The sequence below is a fragment of the Cladophialophora carrionii genome, assembly GCF_000365165.1.
Source record: "Cladophialophora carrionii CBS 160.54 unplaced genomic scaffold supercont1.12, whole genome shotgun sequence".
Taxonomy (NCBI): domain Eukaryota; kingdom Fungi; phylum Ascomycota; class Eurotiomycetes; order Chaetothyriales; family Herpotrichiellaceae; genus Cladophialophora; species Cladophialophora carrionii.
Genome location: NW_008481819.1, coordinates 26,952 through 49,358, shown reverse-complemented (window position 1 = coordinate 49,358; position 22,407 = coordinate 26,952). Strand labels below are relative to the sequence as shown.

The following is a 22,407-nucleotide window of genomic DNA, read 5'->3' as shown; positions in this document are numbered from 1 at the left end:
CCATCCATCGTCGTGTTTAGCACCCCAACGCCATCCGAGGTTCCCTGTCCGCGGCCATCTCATTCGTTCGGTTCTGCATTGGCCGAGACTAGAACGTTGCGCCGGCACTCCAGGGGGAATTAGAACCGCGGTGATCAGCTTGCTCTTGCTCACCCGTGCCCCTCGTACTAGTAAGATTCGGTCGATCGGTTCATTACTAGGGACTCCGATTCGTTCGTACCTCGTGTAAAGCTGCACAGCCACTACTGCTGTTCCATCTTTGGTGCGATCCGAGGATGGGTGTAACTGGGGTGGTATCTACAGTACCCCAGTATCTTCCGGCTTGTTCAGAGACGGACTGTGGCGTGAGTCGGTGGTAGTAGGTAAGCAGTAAGTACAGCAGTAAGTACGTAGGTCGTGAGGCTTGATTTGTGAGCCATCGATAAGACTCATGGGCTTGGCTGGGCGGATTGCGTATGCTCCCGGGAGAGCGATCTACCGTACCGTGGCTCTACGCAAGTGCATTGCGTGAGTTGTGCTCGTGGCGTGGCTTCACGATACTCGGTCCGTGAACCCTCTTGGAGGCGTGCGTAGAAATTGTGGCGCAGCTGGAAACGTGGCTCTCCCCTCGCTAAGATCGACGCAAGACAGGACAGCGTACACAGTAATTACCAGGTCCTCGTTAAGGTACGGAGTACTCGTGGAACTTGAGCCGCACGAATACTACGTACCTAGGTCTGACACGTCGGTACTGCCTAGCAGGTGCCCTGGAGAGCGTTCGAGCCGGGAGACTGCGATAGACTACCACGTTGGAATGTTTGTGAGGTGCAGACGCGCACATCTGCGTAGCCCGGACTGGGCACATCCACGGTACCGCCGCCTGAGAACTAATGGCGAAGGTGATCCACAGCATTGAATCTCGAACGCCAATCTGTCCTTATTGTGACTGAATTCCAGACGGGACAAACTAGACATAATCCCACGGCTTTTCATCTATCGTTCTATCCGCTGGATGCTCTGGGCAACTGTCTGACCCGTAAAATGCTTCTAACCTGTAAAGACGCATGCAATGGCTCACCACGCTTGCAGAAAACTGTCGAATTGAAAAGTCAATCATCCTGCTCGCTGCAAGTTAGAGATCAAAGAGCTTCTTGAGTTGCGCTATGGTGTCCTCAGGGCCCTTGACAGCGTGGCCGATTGTACGGGGGTCTTCATAAATCTCCCAGTCGTTGCCGCCGGGGAAAGCCTTGTCGCCAAAGAAGTGGATATTCTTGTAGTGGATGCCGGAACGACCAGGCTTGCTGGGATCTGCTTCTGCTTCAACGTGCTGCAAGCAGTACGTCTTGTCCCAGCCGTGAGGGAATACGTCGAAGGAGATTTGACCGCCGATCGAGAATCTAAGTCCGCGTCAGTTGACCATCCCCCCGGCAAGCGTCCTGATCGCACATACGTGAGGCCAATGTCAGGGAATTCCTTCTTGATTGCGGCGATCATCTGCTCTCTGCATTTGGTCTTCTTGTCCCAAGCCTCGAACTCGTCTCGTTCGGCCTTGCTCGCGTTACGGCCGACGGGGCTGATATTGACCATGCCGTTACGGAACTCGATGAACGTGCCGCGCATCCGAGGCAGACCTTCGAGCTCAGACAGGTATCTCAGGACGAATTTGGCCAGCTTCTGGTATTTCTCTTCACCCAGCCATTGAATGAACGAGTGAGAAGCCATCTCTTTGCCCTCGCGGAAATATGTGAGGCCATTTTCGGAAAAGCAGAAGTCGAAGAGGGCGGTGGCTGGCAGAGAAGGTTGACCAAGTTGTTCTTCCTGCTTCTTGAGGTCCGAGCCTCCGACCTGGAGGCAAAAGGTAGGGTCAGTTCAACGCGTTCCGTCCTCCATTCAGCTGCCGCGTACTTACGAAGCCAATTGCGCACTTTTGTCTCAATTGTGACAAAGTCTGCAACATCTCTTGAGAGACACCCAGTCGGGCCGGAGTGAGTGTGCCATCGACATCAAAGAGACAGATGGTCTCCTTGATGGGACGGTCTTTGAGATCAGGGTAGATTATGCCAGACATATTTCGGCCGCGAAAGTTGATTCGGAGGATGAAAAGCTAAAGTGAGCGCGCAAGAGTCGAGCTGTTTGATATTCCTTTCAACAGTGAGAACACGTAGCTTTGGCGGCGCAGACGAAGGGACAGAGTTCACCTGATTGTAAAGAACAGCTCACCGTAACTTCACTTTACTGTGAACTTTTGTCTAATGGCCCACTTTGACGCAGGGGAGGAAGCTTCCCATTGATCGCCAGGGCTAGCCCCTCGTGCCCCTCGCGTGGTGATGCCCCGCACCTGCCTGATTGCGATAAGATCAAGCGGCCTGGCCTCCATTTTGGGAACGGTTTCCCTGAAGAGGATGCTGAATAACCTGTCACTCTGTCTCTCATCGGACCTTCCAGTTCTATTGCCTACAGATATTGTTCCTGACTCCCTCATTGTGGACTTTGAGGGTCCTGTCGGCGCCTTCTCTTGTCGCCGTTCTTGTCACTTCCGTGCATATGTCTGTCGACCAGTTGTTGCCTGGGGGTCTAGATTGACACCGGAGATTGCACGCAGGCGACGGCTGGCTGAAGAACCCAGGGTCTACGCAGGACACAGTGTCAAGATGCCGCTCTGAACCCAGGACTAGCTTCTTGAGCCATCACTATCAGTAGGAGGAAGCCCGTGAAGACAGGTGTCCCATTCTATTGCATTGAGACTGTAACGCTTCGCTGCTGCTTCAAATCTTTGCAACATCAACAAGAGCTCCAGGAAAGAATTCTGTCAATTTGGTATTCTTCACCTCGTATGTGAAACTACCGTTCCTAGTAACATGTTCCATCTTGTCGAATCACTGCTGCTAGTCATCAGGCTGTGGCCCCAATATCTGATGAGATCGCGCGCTCGATGGAATCCTTACTGTGGTCCGAGCATGTCCAAGAGAGATGAGACGTCGTCTGGCATGGGTGTGTCGCCAGGGAGATGGGCCTCTGCGCATCTGTAGGCGGATACATCGTGTAGACAGCTGCGCAAGGCAATCGGAGACAGAAGTAGCCAAGCGACTGAGTAACGGATGTTTTCTGGCAAATGTCTGCCAATGCTTCATGAATAGGCATTTATTCATCGCCATGGCCACAAGAATCCCCGTAGGAGCAACGGCCAGTACCAAAGATCAAAGGCCATGCGTAGGCAGATGACCGGTGTTAGTAGTCATGGGCAAACGAGCAAGGCTTGCCAGCGTCTCTCACCCCGGCCTCTTCTTCCCTTCATCTCCTCTTGGCCTGCTGGGGAATGCCGATGTGATGAAAGACCAGTGCAATCCACGATTCGATGCTACGCAGAGCAGAAGCAAATCAACGATTAGTCTCGGTAACACGGGCACTTTGGCCTTTCAATTCCCCGGGCGACAGCTTCGTTTAATTCCCCGCGTGGAGAAATCCCCAGGATCTGCATTTTCTGCGTTTCCTCCTGCATGCGGATCCGCATGGTATGGCAAGGCGCAAGTCGTGCGGATACTGCATGGTGTAGGCTCGCCAACCGCAGATTGTCCGCGTCACGGACGCACTCGGCCCGCGGATTCGTTCCAAGCTGATGGATTGAGGAGAAGGCAAGCAGGAGGTAGGCCAGATCCTTGCAAGACTCGGCCGCTGGACCAGGGAAATAGGTTCCTCGTCTTGCGTTGCTAAATCTGAGCGTGTCGACGGACCGGGACTAGTCTTGCACGCAACAATCCTGCCGGGGCCCCAGATTTCAAGTGGCACTCAGGCGTTGAGCAAGAATGAATCGATAACGTCGTGGTTCGGGCTGAAAGTGCAACGAGAACCCCCTAACATGCGTCAATTCCCTGCTTACATACCTTCTTCTTACATATTCATGTCAGCCCTGGTCGACAGCCTCCTGCAAGATCTTCGCTGCAGATAGTGCCATATCGCTCTTCCGGCCTATGAGCCACAAGGCTTCAATACAATCATCGAGACGGCTCCTCGCCTCGGCGAGGTTGACTGCATCCATGAAGAAACCTGTGGCGCGCTTTGAAAGAACCAGTTCGACAAGAACTTCGCCTGCGTGTGCAAACGAGCGCACCAGCACCACTGTCCAAGGCTCCGTGAGCAGGGCCGCCTTGTTGACCGCGTGGTGGAAATCAGGCGATTGCGAAAATGAGTGATCTTCGTCGCTTAAGCGAGAACACCGACCAAGGTCAGACACTGCGTACACAGAGTGTAGACGCAAGGCTTGCGCGAAATCCGTTGTCTGCCTAGTAGTTCGGTTGGCCTGCAAGGTCATATGCAACTCGTCCATTTTCTCAACCAAATCGGCCAGCAAAAGTATCGCCAAATGCCAGTGGCTGGCCAGGAGAATGTACCATGACTGAATCCGAGGTGGTAGGCTTTCGTGGTGGCGTACACAATCGCCAATGAATAGACCATATGTAATCTTCCAATGGTTGTAGACCTCCAGTGTAGCTGCAATGGCCTTCTCAATCTCCTCAGCAGGCGCCTGCTGATAGTAGAGGTCCTGAAGATGACCTAATCGGCGAAAGACGAGCACCTTGACGGGTGCTGCATCAGCCAGGCATGAGGCCGCGTCAAGGTAGGAGCAAGGCCAACGGGTAGTTTGCTTGCGAACGTCTCCAATGCGGGAATGTTGACGAAGAAAGTAGTTCCCCCATACTTCAGATTCCCGTGAGAGGTAGGAGCTGTTCATTGTTTGAAAGTCAGAATAACCATCGAGGTCATAGGCGAAGCCGTTGAGGGACGTTGAAAGCCTTGGAGCAGGTGTTGACTCGACATCTTCCATTTTCGTGTCGCCATCATTTAGTGCGAAAGATCGACGGTTCATGGCTGAAGATAAAGTGTCAAACATGACGGCTAGCCAGAAGAGGAGTCCGAATGTTTGTTTATCTTGCTCGCCAAGGTTGAGTGACGGCTGTCCCCTTGAAAAGCTTTTGTCGAGAGCACATTCCGCATCTTTTAGCCTCCGTCGATGGTCGTGTAGTTTGCGGACTGCAGCCTCCAACAGCGTGGGGCCATTGTCATCGTTGAGGACCTTGCGCAATGATGCCAGGTTGCCCTGCCTTTGCGCGCCTGGCATAGGGAGAACCTCCGCGGAGTCCATTGGACGTTGTGTCAACGACAGGATGATACCAGCGAAGATGATCTTGAACGATGGATTGCCTGCGGCCTGACTGAGCGCCATGTTCGCTTTGTGCCAGAGTGCTTTTTGCATATTCCGCCCAAAAATACCATGCTCGGGCAGTTGAGTACTGAGGTTCTTATGATTTCCGTACTGGTTACCATACGAAGTCTGAGCCCACTGCACCGCAAAAGCCATAACAACGAGGCTCAGCACATTTGAAGCTTGCTTCTGCTCGTCCTTGGATATAAGACCGCTTTTGGAGTAGGCTTCGTCGAGTGCGCGGACTCGCGTCACTATTCTGTTGGACCATTTCGAACTCCACACATCCTTTTCGTCAACAAATGGACTTGAAGCGTAGGGACAGTTTCTTTCGGTGAGCCAGCAGCTCAGTGCGCCTTCCAGCGAATCATGATAAATCTTCAGGAGGCCCTTTTTGATGTACAGCCGATTATGATCCTCCGCGAGTGAATGTGAGGCGAATGGCGAAGGAGTCTTGCCGAGCAATACGTAGTCCTGAAGGGAAGGAGAGTAGCGAGGTTCTTCTGGAGCTGGCTCGTATCCTTGAGAACCCGCAATTGACTGAGTATTCGATATCGGCGTGCCCCAGAAGCCAAAGTTGTCGGAGCTGTAACTTGACGCAGATTGGCTACCGATCGGAAAACCCTGTTCGAGCGCGAATTGGGTGGCATCGATACTGCCTAGATTCGACTCCATGGGCTGAAGAGGTGTATACTCATAGGCAGTCTGGTAAGGCTGCGAATCTGTTGGGATGGCTGGATCCTCTTGCTGCGCCAGGTAGAAGTTGTTGAAGGAGGCGTTCGCCATCGAAGCAAGACGGAAATCATCCTGACAAGAGTCGCTGGAGATGGATTTGCTTAGAGGATCGCCGAGGATCGAGTCGACACTTTCGGGGGGATGATGTGAGTTCCAGTCACTGTACGCTCCATGCTCTACGACTTCCCTCGCAACGCGAGATGTGCCTTTCGACCTTCGCGAGCGTATCCAATCGATCGTGCACGTTTTCTTCCATTTCTTGCAGTTTGAGCAGGGAGAAGGATGTAAAAAGATGGTCGAAGTCTCACTCTCTTTGCTGCGGTCAATGGCGAGAGGGTCGTGTTCGCGGAGGTGCTGGATGCTCACTTGAACATCGCAGCGGCGCTTGCCGAATCGACACTGATCGCAGCTCTTGTTCTGGCGACGGCGGTAGGTGACGGTCTGAGTCTGAGCCATGGCCTGCGGAGGGCGAATCGAGTCGACGAGAAGGTATGAGGCTTCGTGCTGAGACGTCATGCTTTGGCCTGATGGATGTTCAGTGTTGTGTGACCGGCGTGTGAGTCTGTAGTTGACCCCTGCCACGCTTCCCCGGCCCTCGCCATTTGCGGGGTAGAGGAGATCTTTTCGCGTTGCCTGGCGCGGGACGATGAGTGCGAGTGCGAGTCCTGCACATCTCGTAGCTCGTACAGTACTAGGTACACACTTGGCGCTCAGTTGGGGCCTAGCCTCGAGATATGCAGCACGCTGTGCACACGGAAAGTTGGCGGTGCGGGCTTCGGACCAGTCTTTCACCAGCCTCTGACCACCCGCCGCTTACATCGAAGCCAGGGACAACCGGAAACACAGGACGCGAGAGGTCATCATTGCCTTTCCCAGTATGGCACGCTACCCCTCAAGATGGCACGGATGGTTACTGAATATTGCAGGTCACGCTGCTTGTTTCTGCTGCCACCGCGAATCACCGATCGACCCCTTCGCCACCCCTCTTCTCCTACACTGCACTTGCACGAGTCTAGCTTAGCCCGCCATACACTCCAGACTCGAGATTCACCCAGAGACCCAGCACTTGGGGATCCGCAAAGGGAAGAACCTGGGAGCATATAATTCCCGCCACGCCTTTAGCTCGATCGCACCACCAATAGAGATTCGGCAAGCCCGCCCTGAAGAACCGCATTAGTCTGTGCCGAAGACCGCAGAAGACCAGAAGTAAGAGCTTGGGCAATGGTACAATCGTCGCAGCGGAGAGGGGGTCTTACCAGTGGGCTGTGCCGGTGGACCTGCCGGTTGGGCCATCAGAGAGCATCTGGTGGACGTTAGTGCCTGGCTTCCTCTGGGAAGCAATCGCGGGACGATAATAAGAGCAGGACTACGGAGTACTTACAAACGTCAAACCCCAGCCCTGTTCTTTGCCAGGATACAGGTCTGGTATGGCATTGGTCAAGTCGGCTTTTGCTGGTGGAATGCCCTGTCGCCCAAAGTTGGGAAATTCTGGGATCTGATTTTGGAACATCAGATCCACGGTTTCCTTCTTCAGAATCTGCGCCCCAGTAATGGGTGATGTGCCATCATTGAGTAAGGTGGCGAGGATCTCTGTAATCCGTCAGGTGTGTTCCTTGCGGTCTCCAACAAAGCAACTCACGGCAATATTCTCGAGGCAGCGCAAAGGCCCCAGCCCCTCCACTGTTCACGCATGTCGCGATGTCCTGCTCACTCTCTACGACCAACGGACGGTGTAGGAGGTGGTCTCTTGGTTGCAGCTGACCGTCCGGGGTGCGAGCATTCATGTACGCCAGCCTCGCCTTCATCTGAGCGTTGGGAAACATGGAGATATTCTTAAGACCCAGAGGCTGAAATATGTGGCGCTGAAAGTAATTGTTCAGCGACATGTTGGTAGCACGTTCAACGCATATGCCGGCCCAGTCTATGTTGACCTGGTTCCTCGGTCAGCAGAAATCGATGGAACGGGAGGGAACCGTACTCCATATTCCCAGCCTTCTCCCGGCTGGTGGACGAGTGGTTGGACCAGATCCTTGATATGACCGGAAAACTCGTCATAGCCGACAGGCTTGCTGTGGTCGCGCAGGCCTTCGTTAAAGAATGTATACCCGAAACCAGCTACGTTTCTGTCAATCCAAATGGCCCTTCGAGAAGCATGAGATCCCACCTGTGTGAGCCAACAGCATTCGCAGAGTGACACCCTTCTTTGCCGGAACCAGTTCCCCGTCGGCCTGCAGGACGCTCAAGTTCTTGATCTCTGGGCACAGACTGGCAACTTGATCTGCGTCGTCCAGCGACAGTCTTCCTTGCTCTACCAACTGCATACACGCCACTCCGGTGATCATTTTCGTGCAGGACGCGATCCAGAAGATGTTGTCGAGTGTCATCGGCTCCTTCGAGCCAAACCCGCGTTTGCCGGCGGCGTGGGCAAAGAGTTCTTTGCCATCTTTTCCAATTGCCACAGCTACCACGCCTGGTAGACCTTTGTTCGCGTCATCGCACGCGGCATTCAGTGCCGTCTTGATGTTGTTGACCGACTCGCTGGAGAGCACCATTTTGAAAGGGGGCGGAGGATACAGATGAAGTACCAGAGATCCAGCTCCGTCAATACGTGAACAGCACTCTCATGAGTTCAATGGGTCTTGAGGATTGTGTCGGGCTCATGCGCTTAGCTGTGAATATGAAGAGAGTCGCCGTACTCCCCGCTCTCAATCCTCCTCCTTCTCCTCAAACATCTCCCTCCTGCACGGTTCGGCTAGAGGCTATGCGGTTCCGCTGGTGTTTGATGGGCTGTGTCTGCCTTGACGCTGGAGTGTCGGCAACATGGGCCTGCGGAAATCAAAGGTGCGGTTGCCGGAAAGGTAACGAGAATTGGACACCCCATGGTCAACCCATCCCTTCTGCCGCATTACCAAAGCTCCCTATGCTCTGTTCACCAACCGAAGATCCAATTGCACACTACAAAGCATTTTCACCAAGGTAAGCCGCTCAGCTCGCGCGCCGGACCGTGGAGGTCAGGCGTGGTGTAGCTATAATGCGGAGCCGCAACGGTGCGCCTCACCCAGCGGAGGGATCTGGCCGGGGTCCTTTGCGGGCACCAAACAGACCCAAGGGAAGGTCAATTCGAGGAGTCGTCCTTAACATGGTGCTCTGTCTATTTAGAGAGACCCTCGGACGACGAGATGTCGTTTCGTACTCGACCACTCTCGATCATCATCTCTGCCGAGTCAAGACCAAACCAAAAGCGCCGCAAGCTGACATACAACACCGTGACCATGGGCGACCCAGGTGAAATGACCAACCCCAAGCTGAAGACCAAGCTCTGGGAGTATGGAAGACGCAGAAGGACCGACGGGCCATACGCCGACAACTTGGAGGTTGACGCCCTCGTCGTGGGTGGCGGCTTCGGTGGCGTGTTCTGCTTTTGGTCTCTTCGCAATGCAGGCCTGAAGACTGTCATCTACGAGGCTGGCAATGACCTTGGTGGTACCTGGCGATGGAATTGTTATCGTAAGTGGCTCGCTGTCTTGGGTACTGGACACATTCTGACCTCTGAACAGCGGGAGCCATGGTCGACTCGGAAGTTCCCGAGTACCAGTTGTCAATCCCAGAGACGTGGAAGACGTACGTTGTGACTGTGTGTTCCGAACCTTTGTCGGTCGCTGACCTGCTCTAGGTACAATTGGCCGTCCAACTACCCAACTTACAGAGAACTTCGTGACTACTTTGATCACTGTGACAAAGTCCTCGACATCAAAAGCCACACCGCCTTTGAAAGCGTGGTTACCGGAGCCCAGTTCAACACGGAAGAAGGACGCTGGTACGTGAAGACGGCTGACGGCCGAACCGCCAAGGCCAAGTACCTCGTTGTCGCCGCAGGGTTTGCTGCTAAGCGGTACGTGCCTGATTGGCCGGGCATTGAGAAGTTCAAGGGTGTTGTCCATCACTCATCTTTCTGGCCTGATGAGGAAATCGACGTCAAGGGTAAGAAGTGTGCGATCATCGGTACCGGAGCATCTGGCGTCCAGGTTACTCAAGCTTGGGGTCCCGTGGCCGGTGAGCTCAAGGTCTTCCAAAGGACTCCAAACTTGACGGTGCCGATGCGCCTCCGTGCTTTGACAGCCGAAGAGCAATGGGCGGGCAAGAAGTGGTACCCGGAACTCTTTGATCTTCGGGAACGTTGCTTCGGCGGGTTCTTGTACTCATTCTCGGAGAAAACCACGTTCGAAGACTCGCCCGAAGAGCGTGAGAGGTTTTTCGAGAAGCTGTGGACCGACGGAGGCTTCCGGTATTGGCTTGGAAACTACAAGGACTACCTCATCAACCCCAAGGCCAACCGAGCTGTCTACGACTTCTGGCAGAAGAAGCAAAGCGCTCGATTGAAAGATCAACGCAAGCGGGATATTCTCACCCCTGTTGAGCCTCCTCACCCGTGGGGAGTGAAGCGACCTTGCCTTGAATATCGCTACCTCGAGCAGTTCAATCGCGACAATGTTGACGTTGTCAACATCAAGAACAACCCCATCGTTGGCTTTGATGAAACGGGCATTCAGCTCCAAGATGGCACCCATCATGACTTTGACATTATCTGCATCGCTACCGGTTTCGACATCGTTACCGGCGGCATGACAGCGATGGGCCTCCGCAACATCAACGGGAAGACGCTTGACGAAGAGTGGAAGAAGAGTGCAGTGACATACCTTGGAACCACGGTGCCAGGCTATCCGAACATGTTCCATCTGTACGGCCCACACGGCCCAACGCTGTTGAGCAATGGACCGACCAGCGTTGAGGTGCAGGGCAGGTGGATCACTGATGCCATCAAGCAGATTGAACGGCAGGGGATCAAATACATCAACCCAACCGACGCTGCCAGCAAGGCGTGGAAGAGAAGGATCAACGAGCTGAGCGACAAGACCCTCTTCCCAACGACGAAGAGCACGTACATGGGTGGCTCTGATCCGAAAAAATCGATGGAACAAACGAACTATGCCGGCGGGCTTTATGATTATGGCCAGGAAATCCGAAAAACCCTTCCAGACTTTGACGGATTCCATGTTGTGAAGGCGTGAGGATGAGGAGCCGCGTCGCCCCAAGCCCGGAGCATGCCTACGTCGAGGCGGCGTCGCTGGCGATCCGATAGTGTGCTGTTGTCGAGGAAAAGGTGGACATGTAGTGGTTGGTAGGGTCGGTAGCTGAATGATCACGTGATATGCCTGCAACATAGTCATGTGACCGCGCCAGACCTTCCTTCTTCCGTTCATCAGCTTTTTCACTCAAGACGACAGACCGGTTGAATCTTCACCACGTGGACTCTTGAAGGTTCAATTGCACTGACGGTTCTGAGTCTGAGGCGCAGTGACACGCGGGAAGGTGGAGCGCCCGTTCGTAGGTGATTCATTGTAGGCACGGTCACAGATCAAGGCTTCTCCTGGTCATGTTCGTCGCAAACGCCCTTGAATACTGGATGTAACCATGCGAATGCTCAGACTCATACCATGAGCATGCTGGCTAATCGTGCCACTATTCAGTGAAGTCTCTAGCTTCTCTGAAGTCCGCAAATCTTGGTGAGTGTTGGTCGAGTCATCGATGAGTTAAGTCTCAAGCGTGTCTCAGGTCAGAAAGAGTAGGTGATGGATTGGTCGCATCCATGGGTGAAGTCACTGCTGTTGAGGCGCAAGGCAGGAGCTACCGAGAGAGAGAGACACACATGGGAAGGTGCCCCTCTGGTGACAGCGAGGTAGAGGCCCGAGGCCGGGTACTGGTGAAGGATTCTGCCTAATGATCTAGAAGTCATCTCAGAATCACTTCCAGGCAGTGTCATCTCGGATTCACCGTTCAAGCTGCCTCATCTCTGACTCATTTTGGAGCATTTCAATTCACTACTGCCAAGCAAGCCCCGGCAGATTCGTCTATATATTGGTCCATCCGTCCTCTCGAATCCTCCTCTCGAATCCGCCTCACCGCAGCCTCACTTCGACATCTCAACATTCGCTCGCCTCTCTCCCTTCTACAGACTCCAGTCAAGAATCCATCTTCCTTGGTCCAGTCTCAGCAGCCAGCTTCCCACATCCAGCTTTCAACAGCCAGCTCTCAAGATCCACCTTCGACTGCCAGTTTTCTCAGCATCATCTTTCGACTGTCAGCTCTCAAGATACACTTTCAACTGGCAGCTAGCATCATGGGCACCGCTGAGCAGGACGATGAGCCATTTGCCCTCTTCCAACGACTTTCTCCAGACCTCGCCAAACGCAGCCAATCTGAGACCCCTCATCCACAAGGATGCCTATGGTCCTCAGCCATTCGGCTTGCTTTCTGCATTCTAATGCAGAACAGCACCGCTCCAAGACTACAGAGCATGTCGATATCCCCAAACGTCCTGACAGCAAACATCTCCAAGTCTCCTGAGGATCTGAAAGGCCGACAGAGGAACTGAAGAGAGGAGCGTGAATATATATATATATATATGTATTACTTGACCGCGGCCTGGACAACCTTGTCCTGTGAGCAACATCTCTTTCTTTGGTTACGCAGCTGCTAACAGATTACAGTGTACACTGGCTCGGGTGCAGAAGACATTTCCGTACGACGTCTGTGCAGGCACTGACCTACCACGGCTTTGCCAACCACCAGGTCAGTCGACTACTACGTCAATGCCTTCAACGGCTCCGGAAAAACATATTGTCAACTCCCCATCATCGAAAAGATGATCAAAGGCCGTGCAGACTCCAATAGCATGCGCCGGACTTACGAGGAGGATGAGAATAAACCCGGCCGTTTGAGGCTGCGCGACCAGAACGCAACCGACACCATCACACACCCAAGCAGAGGCCATCCGGCCGTCGACTGGATCTGGACACAAGACCAGCCCGAAGACCGCCTGGCGCCCGTGATGTTGTACATTGCACCAACTCGCGCATTAGTCATTCAGAATCTCATGGAGTTCAAATTCTTCACCCTTGGCACGAATCTGACTTGCCGCAACATCACAGGCGGCCACAACTACCTCTTACAAGTCAAAGAGGCCAAGAAGGCCTGCGATATCCTCTGCTTCACCTCAGGCGCACTGTTCAAGCTCCACAACGAAGGCTTCATGACTATGGGAATCCGACCTGCCGCAACGTCACAGGCGGCCACAACTACCTCCAACAAGTCAAGGAGGCCAAGGAGGCGTGTGACATTCTCTGCATCACCACAGGCGCCATGTACAAGCTACACAACGAAGGCTTTATGACTATGGGGAGCATGGAGTACCTGGCGCTCGACGAAGCACATGCTCTGTTCAGTCCAGAGATGAGATCAACCAAACTCCTAGTTGTTGGCCTTGCAGAACGTCTTCCATGGGAGAGCATATCCTGTGTCGGCGACAGTTCCATGAACAGCCTCGACTTGAAGATGGTCCGCATTCGGTCTGAACCGAGCAACATAGTCAGCACAGGGGCTTACGTCCGCCACCATATTCACAGCGAGTCAGTCGTCTTCGTGCACACTCTCGCAGAAGCCTATGCACTGTCCGGAATCCTACAGGCCTGGCAGTGCACGTCGATAACAGCACTAGAACCCAGCCGATCCGCGTGTCGGTACTGGAAGAAATGCAACGCCCGCATGTGCCGCTTTCGATCCCATGCAGAGAGACGCTGGAAGGTATCAACCTGTGTGACCTGCACGATGGAGACCCTACCGACCAGACACAGACAGTTTGGAAACTGACCGAAATACACACCAATGCCTCGTCCTAGTGGAAGAGAAGAACTCGACCGAACCCCAGAGACCTGCGGTGGTAAAGGACGACAGCAAGGCACGCGGGTACAACCCAGACCCTCAGATTCTAGCAGCGTTAGTCAAGGCGGCGGCAAGTGGGTACCCAAGATGCATAGGACCCGGACTTCAACTCCGTCCTGCCGCCAGCGGTTGTAAGTCGTCTCGCGGAGAAGTCCAGGGAACGTGTTACACGACAACAAGGCGGTGATAGTGATGAAGTACCGGAAGATGGGTACGTGTGATGAGGATGAGAAGGGACCAACAACGGTGCAAGGACACAGCTCAGCATCGGAACGGGTGAGATAGAACAGGAGCAAGAATGACACAACCTCATTGCACACTGTGTTACCGAGTGCGTACAGTAGCCCACACCATTCAAGGCGCCGTCCCCGATCCAGTATCTTATTCTTTGCCATTCATCATCCAACGTCAGCAGCTTCATTTCTCTTGGGCTTGCACTGGCCAGACGGCGCCATGAAGAACAATGATAGCGCTCCCAGACATGCCGTACGATGCTTCAGTACTGTACGTCGAAGATTGACTGCCACGCAGTACACCACGGGACCTCACAGCTGACTGAAACCAAACTCGGCCTGAACACGAGGTCGCAATATGTACGGTATTTCTGCACCTCGTACCTGTATTCAGCAGTGTTTGCGAGAGAGTAAGGCAAGGCTGACTTTGTACTGCAAGATGTGTGTACGTACGTAGTGAAGTCGACTCAGCAGCCCGGTACATAATCACTCCGTACACATTCTCTTACGGACTGCACTAGTACAGCGTAGGGACAAGGTTCGGTGAGTGTTGCTGGTGATGGTGATGATGGACGAATTACTATTGCACCGCAGGATATTTCGATTACCCTTGGGTCCTCCCCTTTGGCTGGGGTTACAACTGGGCGGTGCGCGATATCAATTAATTACGTGACGACAAAACTGACTGTGCGGCTTCGTACAGATGCTACGGGATTCAGGAGTTTGTTGGTCCGTGAAGTACGAACGCACCCACGATGAGATGAGCGATATAAGCTGTGGGTAGAGTGAGGCAGTGGCGCGGATGGAAGCATAGGGCTAATAGAGGACGAGGTAGAGTATCATCTACCCATCACCATCAACCATCAACCATCAATCGTCTACGGTTGATGGATTGTCGATCGATCGATCGATCGATCGATTCAATACTCCGTCCTACCAGCCCGTCTCCCACCCGAATCCCACAATGTTTTCATTCTTCTGCGGCACGACACCGCCGCGCACAACCAACGCATCCAACAACCCCGTCATGTTCGAGAACGGGCGCTCAAGCGTCGAGTTCCATGCTCTGGGCTCGGAATACGCAATGAGGCATACCATTCCGCCTATGACACCCGAACACGGGCCCTCGATAGCCCAGCCGCCTTTCCACTGGCATGTCCGCCAGGGTGAGGATTTCCGCATCGTCTCCGGCGAGGGTCTGTTCTGGAAGCTTGTGGGCGCGGAACCGTGGATGACACTCTCCGCTGGTCCGGGGAAACAAGCGACGGCCAGCGTTCCACCACGGACGTACCATAAGTTCGAGAACGCGTCGAAGACACAACCGCTCGTTGTCGACGTCCAGCTCGATCTTGAGGACTACGAGGGTGAACAGCGCTTCTTCCGCAACTTCTTCGGCTATCTGGACGATTGTCGGAAGTCTGAGATGGAGCCGAATCCTTTCCAATTGTTCGTGTTCTTGCATGCGGCGGATACGCCCGTGGCGTTGCGCACTGCCGAATGAGTGGCTGGGCGTGAATGCCAGTTGGGTCTTCTTGCATGTCATGGCGTTCGTTGGGAAGTGGATGCTGGGATACCGGGCCGGCTACCCGGAGTATTATGACGAGCGGAAGGGGAGGTAGATTGCCCTAGACTGGGACGGAACTTGTGGAAGGAGACGTGTCGGAATTCCAGCCGGTGTCAGCCTCTGGCGCCTTGCGTGCTTGCCACTGTGGCCGTCGAAGCAGGGTATGCCGTTCGGCCACTGAGACGGGAAAGTGTCTGCGAGACGCTAAAGTGTGCTGTTCTTGATGTCCGACCAAGCTTCAGGTCACTCCCCACGATGGGTCGTTGTCGAATGAGAAGTTCTCCGATATCTGCATTGCAAAGTTGTCCCATCCGAACATACCGAAGTCGAACCCGCCTCCGTTTTCGAGCGGCCACTGGCTGAGGTCGGGCATCTGGAACTCAAAGTCGCCGGCTCCATCGTCTGTAGCAGATGCGTCTGGCATACCCTGTCCTGGGCCTTTCGACTGAGGAGTCCCAGGGGATAGCGTCGACTGAGACCTGGAAGCACTCGGCGTGACATCAAAGGTCAAAATCTGGTCGACGTATTTGTTCCGGGACGATCGCCTTCCGCGGGACAGGTGTTGGCGGCGGCGCTGAATCACGTCCGCGAACCCCGTCAGGATTTCGTAGTAGTGCTCCGCTTGAGGGCTCTCGGCGGAGAGGCTGCGGAGGACTTCGCGTGCATTGCTGAAGGAGTCGTCCATGTCAAAGCGGGAGTCGCCCTGCGCAAACATGGAAAATCCCAATACGAGGCCGGCTGCAAATATCCATGCCCTTGAAAAGGTCAGCCATGCCGATCGCCGGCACAGTATGCAGGCTGATTGATCACTTACTTCAGGACGCACATCTGCTTGAGCAGTATGTCTGACTGGAGTGCTTCGTTGCACATGTTTGCCATCAATATTGCCGAGTCGATGCATGCCTGTGCCAGTTCGGCGATCTCGGTTGCCGTCGTCACAGGGCTGGCACCGTTGGACATGTGAGCCATCAGGTATGTTATCAAGAAAGGCCTCGTCACAAGCATCACAGCGAAATAGTAGATGCATGAAACATGAATGTTTCCGATGGTTCGCTCTTGCTCCTCAGGCGTCAATGATTCATCTGCGGACCGGTTGAAATGCCGCATGTCGGCCGGCAGAGCAGCGCTCCAGTCGCGCAGACGCTTGAGGAATCCTTCAGCCGTGCTCAGGCTTATCGAGCCCTCGGAATCCAGCATCGGTGTGATCTCGGCGATAATAGAACATACTTCGAAACTTGCTTGCAGTGTCGAGTCGCGATTTGTGACGGGAGGCAAGCGCAGCATGGCGATCGCTGTATTGTCGGCGCTGATTGCCACTGTTGAATATGGTCTCCCCAAGATGGAGCAGTATGTTACGTCTAGGACTCGGAGGCTTCTCAATGTGCGAAGGCTGGCATGATCAGCAAGATGAAGTATCCCAAGGTTAGCGCTGACCGTCACTCACCGCACAATCTGATCTTCCACACTGAAATGGCGATATTGTTCAGTCACATGAAGTCCGAGAGCGGACGATGCCTGGCTGGCGATCCCGAGGTACATAAAGGCGGCATTCCTTCGACAGGCTCCCAACATATAGAATGTCATGAGGAGGAAGCAACGAACCATGTCGATAGAAGGGTCTTCCAGCCCGTCTGCCACCATGGCCTTCTGCGCCCGAGAAAACAGCGTCGAGGCGTATCGGTGATCGAGCGCATCTTCTGCTCGACATTGCGCGCCGATAGACACCATGAGATCCAGAGCCGCTCTGACGTACTTGTGTTCAGTCTCCCTAAAAGCGTGCTTCATGGCCGCCACCTCGTCTCTAGAGAACAGATCAATGATACCATTCGTCTGGCGGCGTCAGCTGATAGCCGAATGATTTGCGTTTGAGAACATACAGCGGCAAAGTAGGCCTCTAACAAGGCTGCTTTCTGGTGGACGTCTTCGACAGACTGCGTGACAGTGTCATTGACGTTAGCAGCCTCCAGCATTAGGTTGCGACGCGTGTTTTCCGTGAACAGCGAAGGCCCCATTTGCTGCTTGATGGTGTGCCGCAGGAATTGGAGGAATGTTAGAGAGGCGAACTCTCCAATGTAGACTAGATACGGCGTTCAGATTCAAGAGAACTTGTGTAAAAGGCCTGTGTCCTACCTCTCTCTCCTTTCGAGTTCAAGAGCATCCGGCCACGTGAAGGCCGTGCCTCTCTCGGAGTCATGTCGATATCTCCAGAGGTCTCCTCCAATGGCTTGCTGACGGCGAACTGCAGATCCTCCGAGGCGGTAGAGACGGATTCATCCTGGCAAGCACTGGACTCTGCAGGTTGTGGTAGGGAAAGCTTTCGAGTGTGTCTGACATAGCTGGAGTCGATATAATGGCAGAACGACGTCGCCCTCCGTCTGATACAGTTGGAACATGGCTGTTGAGCATCGCACCGCTTCTTGGAAGCCTTGCACGGCAAACACGCTTTAATGGCTCGTTGACGGTCTTCGAGTCGCACCTTCGGACGAGGCATCCTTCATGTTGAGGCTACGGGCGGCGCATTGCAGCAGCAACATTGACACTGATGATGTTGATGACTGCGCACGGCAAAGAGTCATATCTGTGGAGTATGTACTTAGACGGAGTGCCGATAAGCTGCGGGACGCTTCAGGCCCTAACTTAGGCTACGCTATTGTCTTATTAAGCGGTGCAACTTCGGCGGGGCCAACCCCCCCGGCTCCCCGGCTCCCCGGACGCTTACAGCGCTAGGCCCAGAGACGCCCAGGCTCATCTCTAGGCGTCGCAATCCTTAAACTTGTCCAGCTTGAACAACTTCCTCGCATTCTCTTTGCCCATTTTCCTCCTGTCGACCTCGTTGATCTCTGCATTGTCGTACCACTCGCACGCGTCTGCGAAACTCTCAAACGGATAGTCGATCGAGAACAGGATGCGATCAGCACTGACTTCAGTCATGCAGAAGTGAAGCGTGGGCGTCGAAAAGTGGCCGCTCATGGTGATCCAGATGTTCTGGGCGAAATACTCGCGGATGGTCTTCTTGCACGTCTCCTTCAGACCCAGCGGCTTCTTGATGTCCTCGAACCAGTGGTTGATGCGCCACAGGTCGAACGGTATGTGCTCTCCCAGGTGGCCGATGATGACTTGGAGCTTGGGATGCCTGTCGAACACGCCGTTTGTCACCATGCCGAGCAGATGCAGACTGACGCCCTGGGCGAAGCTCAACGGGGGCCCGATGAGCCACTTCCTCGCCGCCCACAGCTTTTCGTACACCGATCCGGTCGGATTGCGCGGGTGCAAATAGAAGGGCACATCGAGCTCAGTCACCGTCGCCCAGAACACGTCCCACTCTGCCGAGTCATAGAAGATCATGTCCTCTCCGTCGGCACCTGCACGTTGCGTGTCGTTGACCAGCGCCCCCAGGAAGCCATACTGTGTTACACAGCGCCGAAGCTCCGCTGCTGCTTGCTCCGGGTCATGCATCGAGAGCGTGCTGCAAGACGTCAGTCGTCGTTTCATTACGATCTCTGGCAGAAATACGCAAAAGCCCCGAACCTCTCCGGGTGTTTCTTGACGGCCGGGGCAATGTAGTCGTTGATTTCGGTCGCCAAAGCCTCTGCTTCCTTCCTGTCGAAGATGTCCTGCACGCCAGGCGCAGTGTACGACAAGATCTGATATCCCACCCCATGCTTGTCCATATACTGGAGTCTGATGTCGGAAATGTCACCCATTTCGCGAGCGTGCTTCTCGGGATCTGTGGCGAACATTGATGCCCACCATCGCTGTTTCTCTGCGAACCGCGGCAGGTTGAATGCTTCCTCGAGCGCTATCTTTCCGAGCATATTGACCGACTAGACGACGACGAACACACCTGGACCACCCTTGACAAGTAGGAACAAGGGAGACACTCCCTATTTCTATCCATCGCAGCAACCTCTCCGATTCGGCCTCCAGCAAAGACCCCGGCATCTTTCCGTCTCCTCACTTGCACTCCGCACACTGGCCTGGCGTGGGGATTCACAGGAGTACTCGTATGTCCTGTAGAAAGCCTGACGCGGGGAGTCACGGGAGTATGTCCTGTAGAAAGCATCCAGGCTTTGATTCGCAGGAGTGCGCGGGCCGACTCAACATGGCGGGTATTGCTCGAGTCCTGATATCAGCTTATCATTGGTCCTTTCCCGGGTTCGTCGTCAACCCCTTGAGTCTGTGTCATGCCATACCTGGCAATTTGGCAACTTTGGGAAGGACGGCGCGGAAACTGTCGGCTACGTTCTTGAGACGTCTTCTTGGCTTGTCCCCATGGAGGGATTGCGCGGCGAGTTCCAGCGGCCATTGAACCAGGCGTTCAAGGCAAGGTTCTACTCTTATCTAAGATACTATCGCAGATCCTGAGGAAGGATAAATATTCCTGTATGAGAGATGGACCACTATCAAGGAAAGAGTAGAGAGTAAAAGGCCTGGATTGAAACAGCTTCTCGTTCGACCCTACTTGTGAAGCCAAAATATTCGATTCAGCTTGAGCAACTACTTTCGTGCGACAAAGACCTTCATCCCGAGCAGGATGCTTGAAGGCTGGAGGTCGCTGAACATCGCCGTCATCGGTGGCGGTATTGGTACCACCACCTTCAGACAATCTATATTGTTGGCACAGCATGCTAACATGCCACAGGTGGCCTCGCGGCAGCGACATCTCTTCGCCGTGCGGGCCATCAAGTGACCATATACGAACAAGCACACTATGCCGGAGAGGTCGGCGCGTCAATAAGCTGTGCCGCCAACGGCACACGGTGGCTTGAGGAATGGAACGTCAACATCTCCCTGGGCAAGACCGTGGTCCTGCAGAAACTGATCCGACATGACTGGAAGACCGGCGATGTGATAGCCGAATACGATCTGTCGGATTACAAGGATCAATGGGGATGGGTGAGCATAGCAAAGCACACCAGGCTAGGAACATCTGTGTGGCTAATCTGGACGATGCCAGGTCTACAATATGTTCCACCGCGTCAATATGCACGAAATGCTGATGGACGCCGCCACCGGCCAAGGCGAGGGACCTCCCGCCCGACTTCGTCTCGACCACAAATGCCGGTCCATCGACCACGGACGCGGAATCGTCACCTTCGACAACGGCGTCACGGCCCATCACGATATGATTGTCGGCGCCGACGGCATTGGCAGCACCGTCCGCCGCACTCTGGGCATCATCCCCACGCGCAAGCAGTCCAGCTCAACGTGCTACCACTGCGTCATCGATTCGGAGGAAGTCAAGCGCCTCGGGCTCCTCGACTTGACGCCCAACTGCGCCATCGAATTCTGGGGCGGCGTCGGCATTGAGAAGATCGTCTACTCGCCCTGCCGCGCCGGCGAGATCAACTCCTTCTACTGCTTCTTCCCGACCGAGAAGTCCGACCACGCAACCGAAGGCTGGAACCACGAGGCCAGCGTCGACCAACTGCTCGCCCCGTTTCCCGACCTCGACCCCCGGCTGTTGGCTCTGTTCAAGCACGCCAGAGATATCGGCCCCTGGCGATTATTCGTCCACGAGCCGTACACGCACTGGACCGCGGGCCGGACATGTCTGCTCGGCGACGCCGCGCACCCCATGCTGCCCGATCAAAGCCAGGGCGCGTGTCAGGCCATCGAAGACGCCGCTGCGCTGGGCCTGATCTTCAGCCGACAGTACACCTACACGGCCGACGTGGCGGCGGGATTGCGCCTGTACGAGCAGATCCGCAAGCCTCGGGCGACGAAGGTCCAAGCCGCGAGCGCGCGGGCGAGGGAGAACATCAACGAGCGGATCGGCTTCTCGAGCCAAGGGATCGGCTACAAGGCCGCGGTGGCATCTGGCAAGCTCACGATTGACGAGATGAACCTGTACGACATGCGACGGCACGTTGCGAGTGAGGCGGCACCGGAGCGGATGAACGATGCCAACGGCGAGTCAACCTATGTGCCGCTGGTCACATCCATGTCCAACATGCCGGAAATTGCGGCCAGGATGTAAGACGCAGCGTGATTAATCGCTTTGGGCTTTTAGGAGGGAGAGAGAAGTACGCTGATCCAGCTTCCAGCGTCCTCACGGAGTAAATGTTTGATCTTACTGTAGAATATCACGTCCGTACTGTCGCCCTGGGCATTGTTCCTCGTGTTTTATGTATGTATCGCTGCAGCTCGTTCTTCAGACTCGGTGAGGACAACTTGGTGGCCGTCGTACCCTGCGTCATCCCGCATCTTGATATCTCAAACATAGCCAGGTGAGATGAGGCGGCGGCCTAAAATCCTGAGAGTCCCTGAATTACTCCCACAATCACAGCCTGTTTTATGAGGAGTCGTTTGTCCTCTTTCCCGGATCTTTCGCCGCGGTTCCTCCTGGAGACACACCACTAAACCAGCACCCACGATTGCATCCCATACCAGAGGCAAGCCGGGCGCATCACGTATACCTCCTTGACAACATCACCCGAGCGAGTAACGTATACCTCCTTAATAACTCTTAAATGAGCGTATACTAGGTAACTCCTCAACAACCCTCAACCGAGCGGGTAACGTATAACTCCTTGACAAGCATCAACCGAGCGAGTACCGTGTCCCTCCGCTTTCAGGCCAGTGGGCGGCCTGACGTTAGTTGACCAAGAGAACGTCACCGAGTGAACAGGTTCTGCACCACTGATTCCTGATTCCTGATTTGCCAGTCTTGACGCGTCCCTTCACGACAATTTCGTAAGTGTGGGTAGGGGAGGCAGATGTGGTCGTTTAGTCGGGTCGGTCAGTCGTTCGTCCGGACATGGCACGCCTGCACGCCTGCACGCCTGAAGATTGAGCGATGTCAACCTTGCCCTTCTGTACAGGGCATGATGTAGTCGGTGTGATGTTTGTGAATGATTCATCTGTCGCGCTTCACTGAGCTATGCGTGGGGGAGTTGCTCACACATCACAAAAGT

The 22,407-nt window shown here is 54.5% G+C and overlaps 9 protein-coding genes across 9 annotated transcripts; 4 read left to right on the top strand and 5 right to left on the bottom strand.

Annotated features, from left to right (window-relative positions):
• Positions 1 to 1,111: 1,111 nt before the first annotated feature.
• On the bottom strand, positions 1,112 to 2,047 carry G647_09983 (uncharacterized protein; the record flags this gene model as incomplete). Its single annotated transcript, XM_008725975.1, has 3 exons — positions 1,112 to 1,376; positions 1,430 to 1,824; positions 1,889 to 2,047. 3 exons carry the CDS (start codon positions 2,045 to 2,047, stop codon positions 1,112 to 1,114), a joined length of 819 nt encoding a protein of 272 aa, XP_008724197.1.
• Positions 2,048 to 3,880: 1,833 nt separating this feature from the next.
• Positions 3,881 to 6,430, bottom strand: G647_09982 (uncharacterized protein; the record flags this gene model as incomplete). The annotated part of the gene is made up of 1 exon (XM_008725974.1): positions 3,881 to 6,430. The coding sequence occupies one exon, from the start codon at positions 6,428 to 6,430 to the stop codon at positions 3,881 to 3,883; it is 2,550 nt and encodes an 849-aa protein (XP_008724196.1).
• Positions 6,431 to 6,926: 496 nt separating this feature from the next.
• On the bottom strand, positions 6,927 to 8,466 carry G647_09981 (uncharacterized protein; the record flags this gene model as incomplete). Its single annotated transcript, XM_008725973.1, has 6 exons — positions 6,927 to 7,074; positions 7,171 to 7,217; positions 7,296 to 7,504; positions 7,554 to 7,845; positions 7,893 to 8,029; positions 8,079 to 8,466. The coding sequence occupies 6 exons, from the start codon at positions 8,464 to 8,466 to the stop codon at positions 6,927 to 6,929; spliced, it is 1,221 nt and encodes a 406-aa protein (XP_008724195.1).
• A 720-nt stretch (positions 8,467 to 9,186) lies between these two features.
• On the top strand, positions 9,187 to 10,983 carry G647_09980 (uncharacterized protein; the record flags this gene model as incomplete). Its single annotated transcript, XM_008725972.1, has 3 exons — positions 9,187 to 9,421; positions 9,472 to 9,535; positions 9,588 to 10,983. The coding sequence occupies 3 exons, from the start codon at positions 9,187 to 9,189 to the stop codon at positions 10,981 to 10,983; spliced, it is 1,695 nt and encodes a 564-aa protein (XP_008724194.1).
• A 1,634-nt stretch (positions 10,984 to 12,617) lies between these two features.
• On the top strand, positions 12,618 to 13,145 carry G647_09979 (uncharacterized protein; the record flags this gene model as incomplete). The annotated part of the gene is made up of 1 exon (XM_008725971.1): positions 12,618 to 13,145. One exon carries the CDS (start codon positions 12,618 to 12,620, stop codon positions 13,143 to 13,145), a length of 528 nt encoding a protein of 175 aa, XP_008724193.1.
• Positions 13,146 to 14,890: 1,745 nt separating this feature from the next.
• Positions 14,891 to 15,427, top strand: G647_09978 (uncharacterized protein; the record flags this gene model as incomplete). Its single annotated transcript, XM_008725970.1, has 1 exon — positions 14,891 to 15,427. The coding sequence occupies one exon, from the start codon at positions 14,891 to 14,893 to the stop codon at positions 15,425 to 15,427; it is 537 nt and encodes a 178-aa protein (XP_008724192.1).
• Positions 15,428 to 15,728: 301 nt separating this feature from the next.
• G647_09977 (uncharacterized protein) lies at positions 15,729 to 17,981 on the bottom strand (the record flags this gene model as incomplete). The annotated part of the gene is made up of 5 exons (XM_008725969.1): positions 15,729 to 16,245; positions 16,305 to 16,880; positions 16,935 to 17,320; positions 17,368 to 17,567; positions 17,621 to 17,981. 5 exons carry the CDS (start codon positions 17,979 to 17,981, stop codon positions 15,729 to 15,731), a joined length of 2,040 nt encoding a protein of 679 aa, XP_008724191.1.
• Positions 17,982 to 18,241: 260 nt separating this feature from the next.
• G647_09976 (2,3-dihydroxybenzoate decarboxylase) lies at positions 18,242 to 19,305 on the bottom strand (the record flags this gene model as incomplete). Its single annotated transcript, XM_008725968.1, has 2 exons — positions 18,242 to 18,956; positions 19,004 to 19,305. The coding sequence occupies 2 exons, from the start codon at positions 19,303 to 19,305 to the stop codon at positions 18,242 to 18,244; spliced, it is 1,017 nt and encodes a 338-aa protein (XP_008724190.1).
• A 719-nt stretch (positions 19,306 to 20,024) lies between these two features.
• G647_09975 (uncharacterized protein) lies at positions 20,025 to 21,470 on the top strand (the record flags this gene model as incomplete). The annotated part of the gene is made up of 3 exons (XM_008725967.1): positions 20,025 to 20,076; positions 20,133 to 20,386; positions 20,448 to 21,470. The coding sequence occupies 3 exons, from the start codon at positions 20,025 to 20,027 to the stop codon at positions 21,468 to 21,470; spliced, it is 1,329 nt and encodes a 442-aa protein (XP_008724189.1).
• Positions 21,471 to 22,407: the final 937 nt, after the last annotated feature.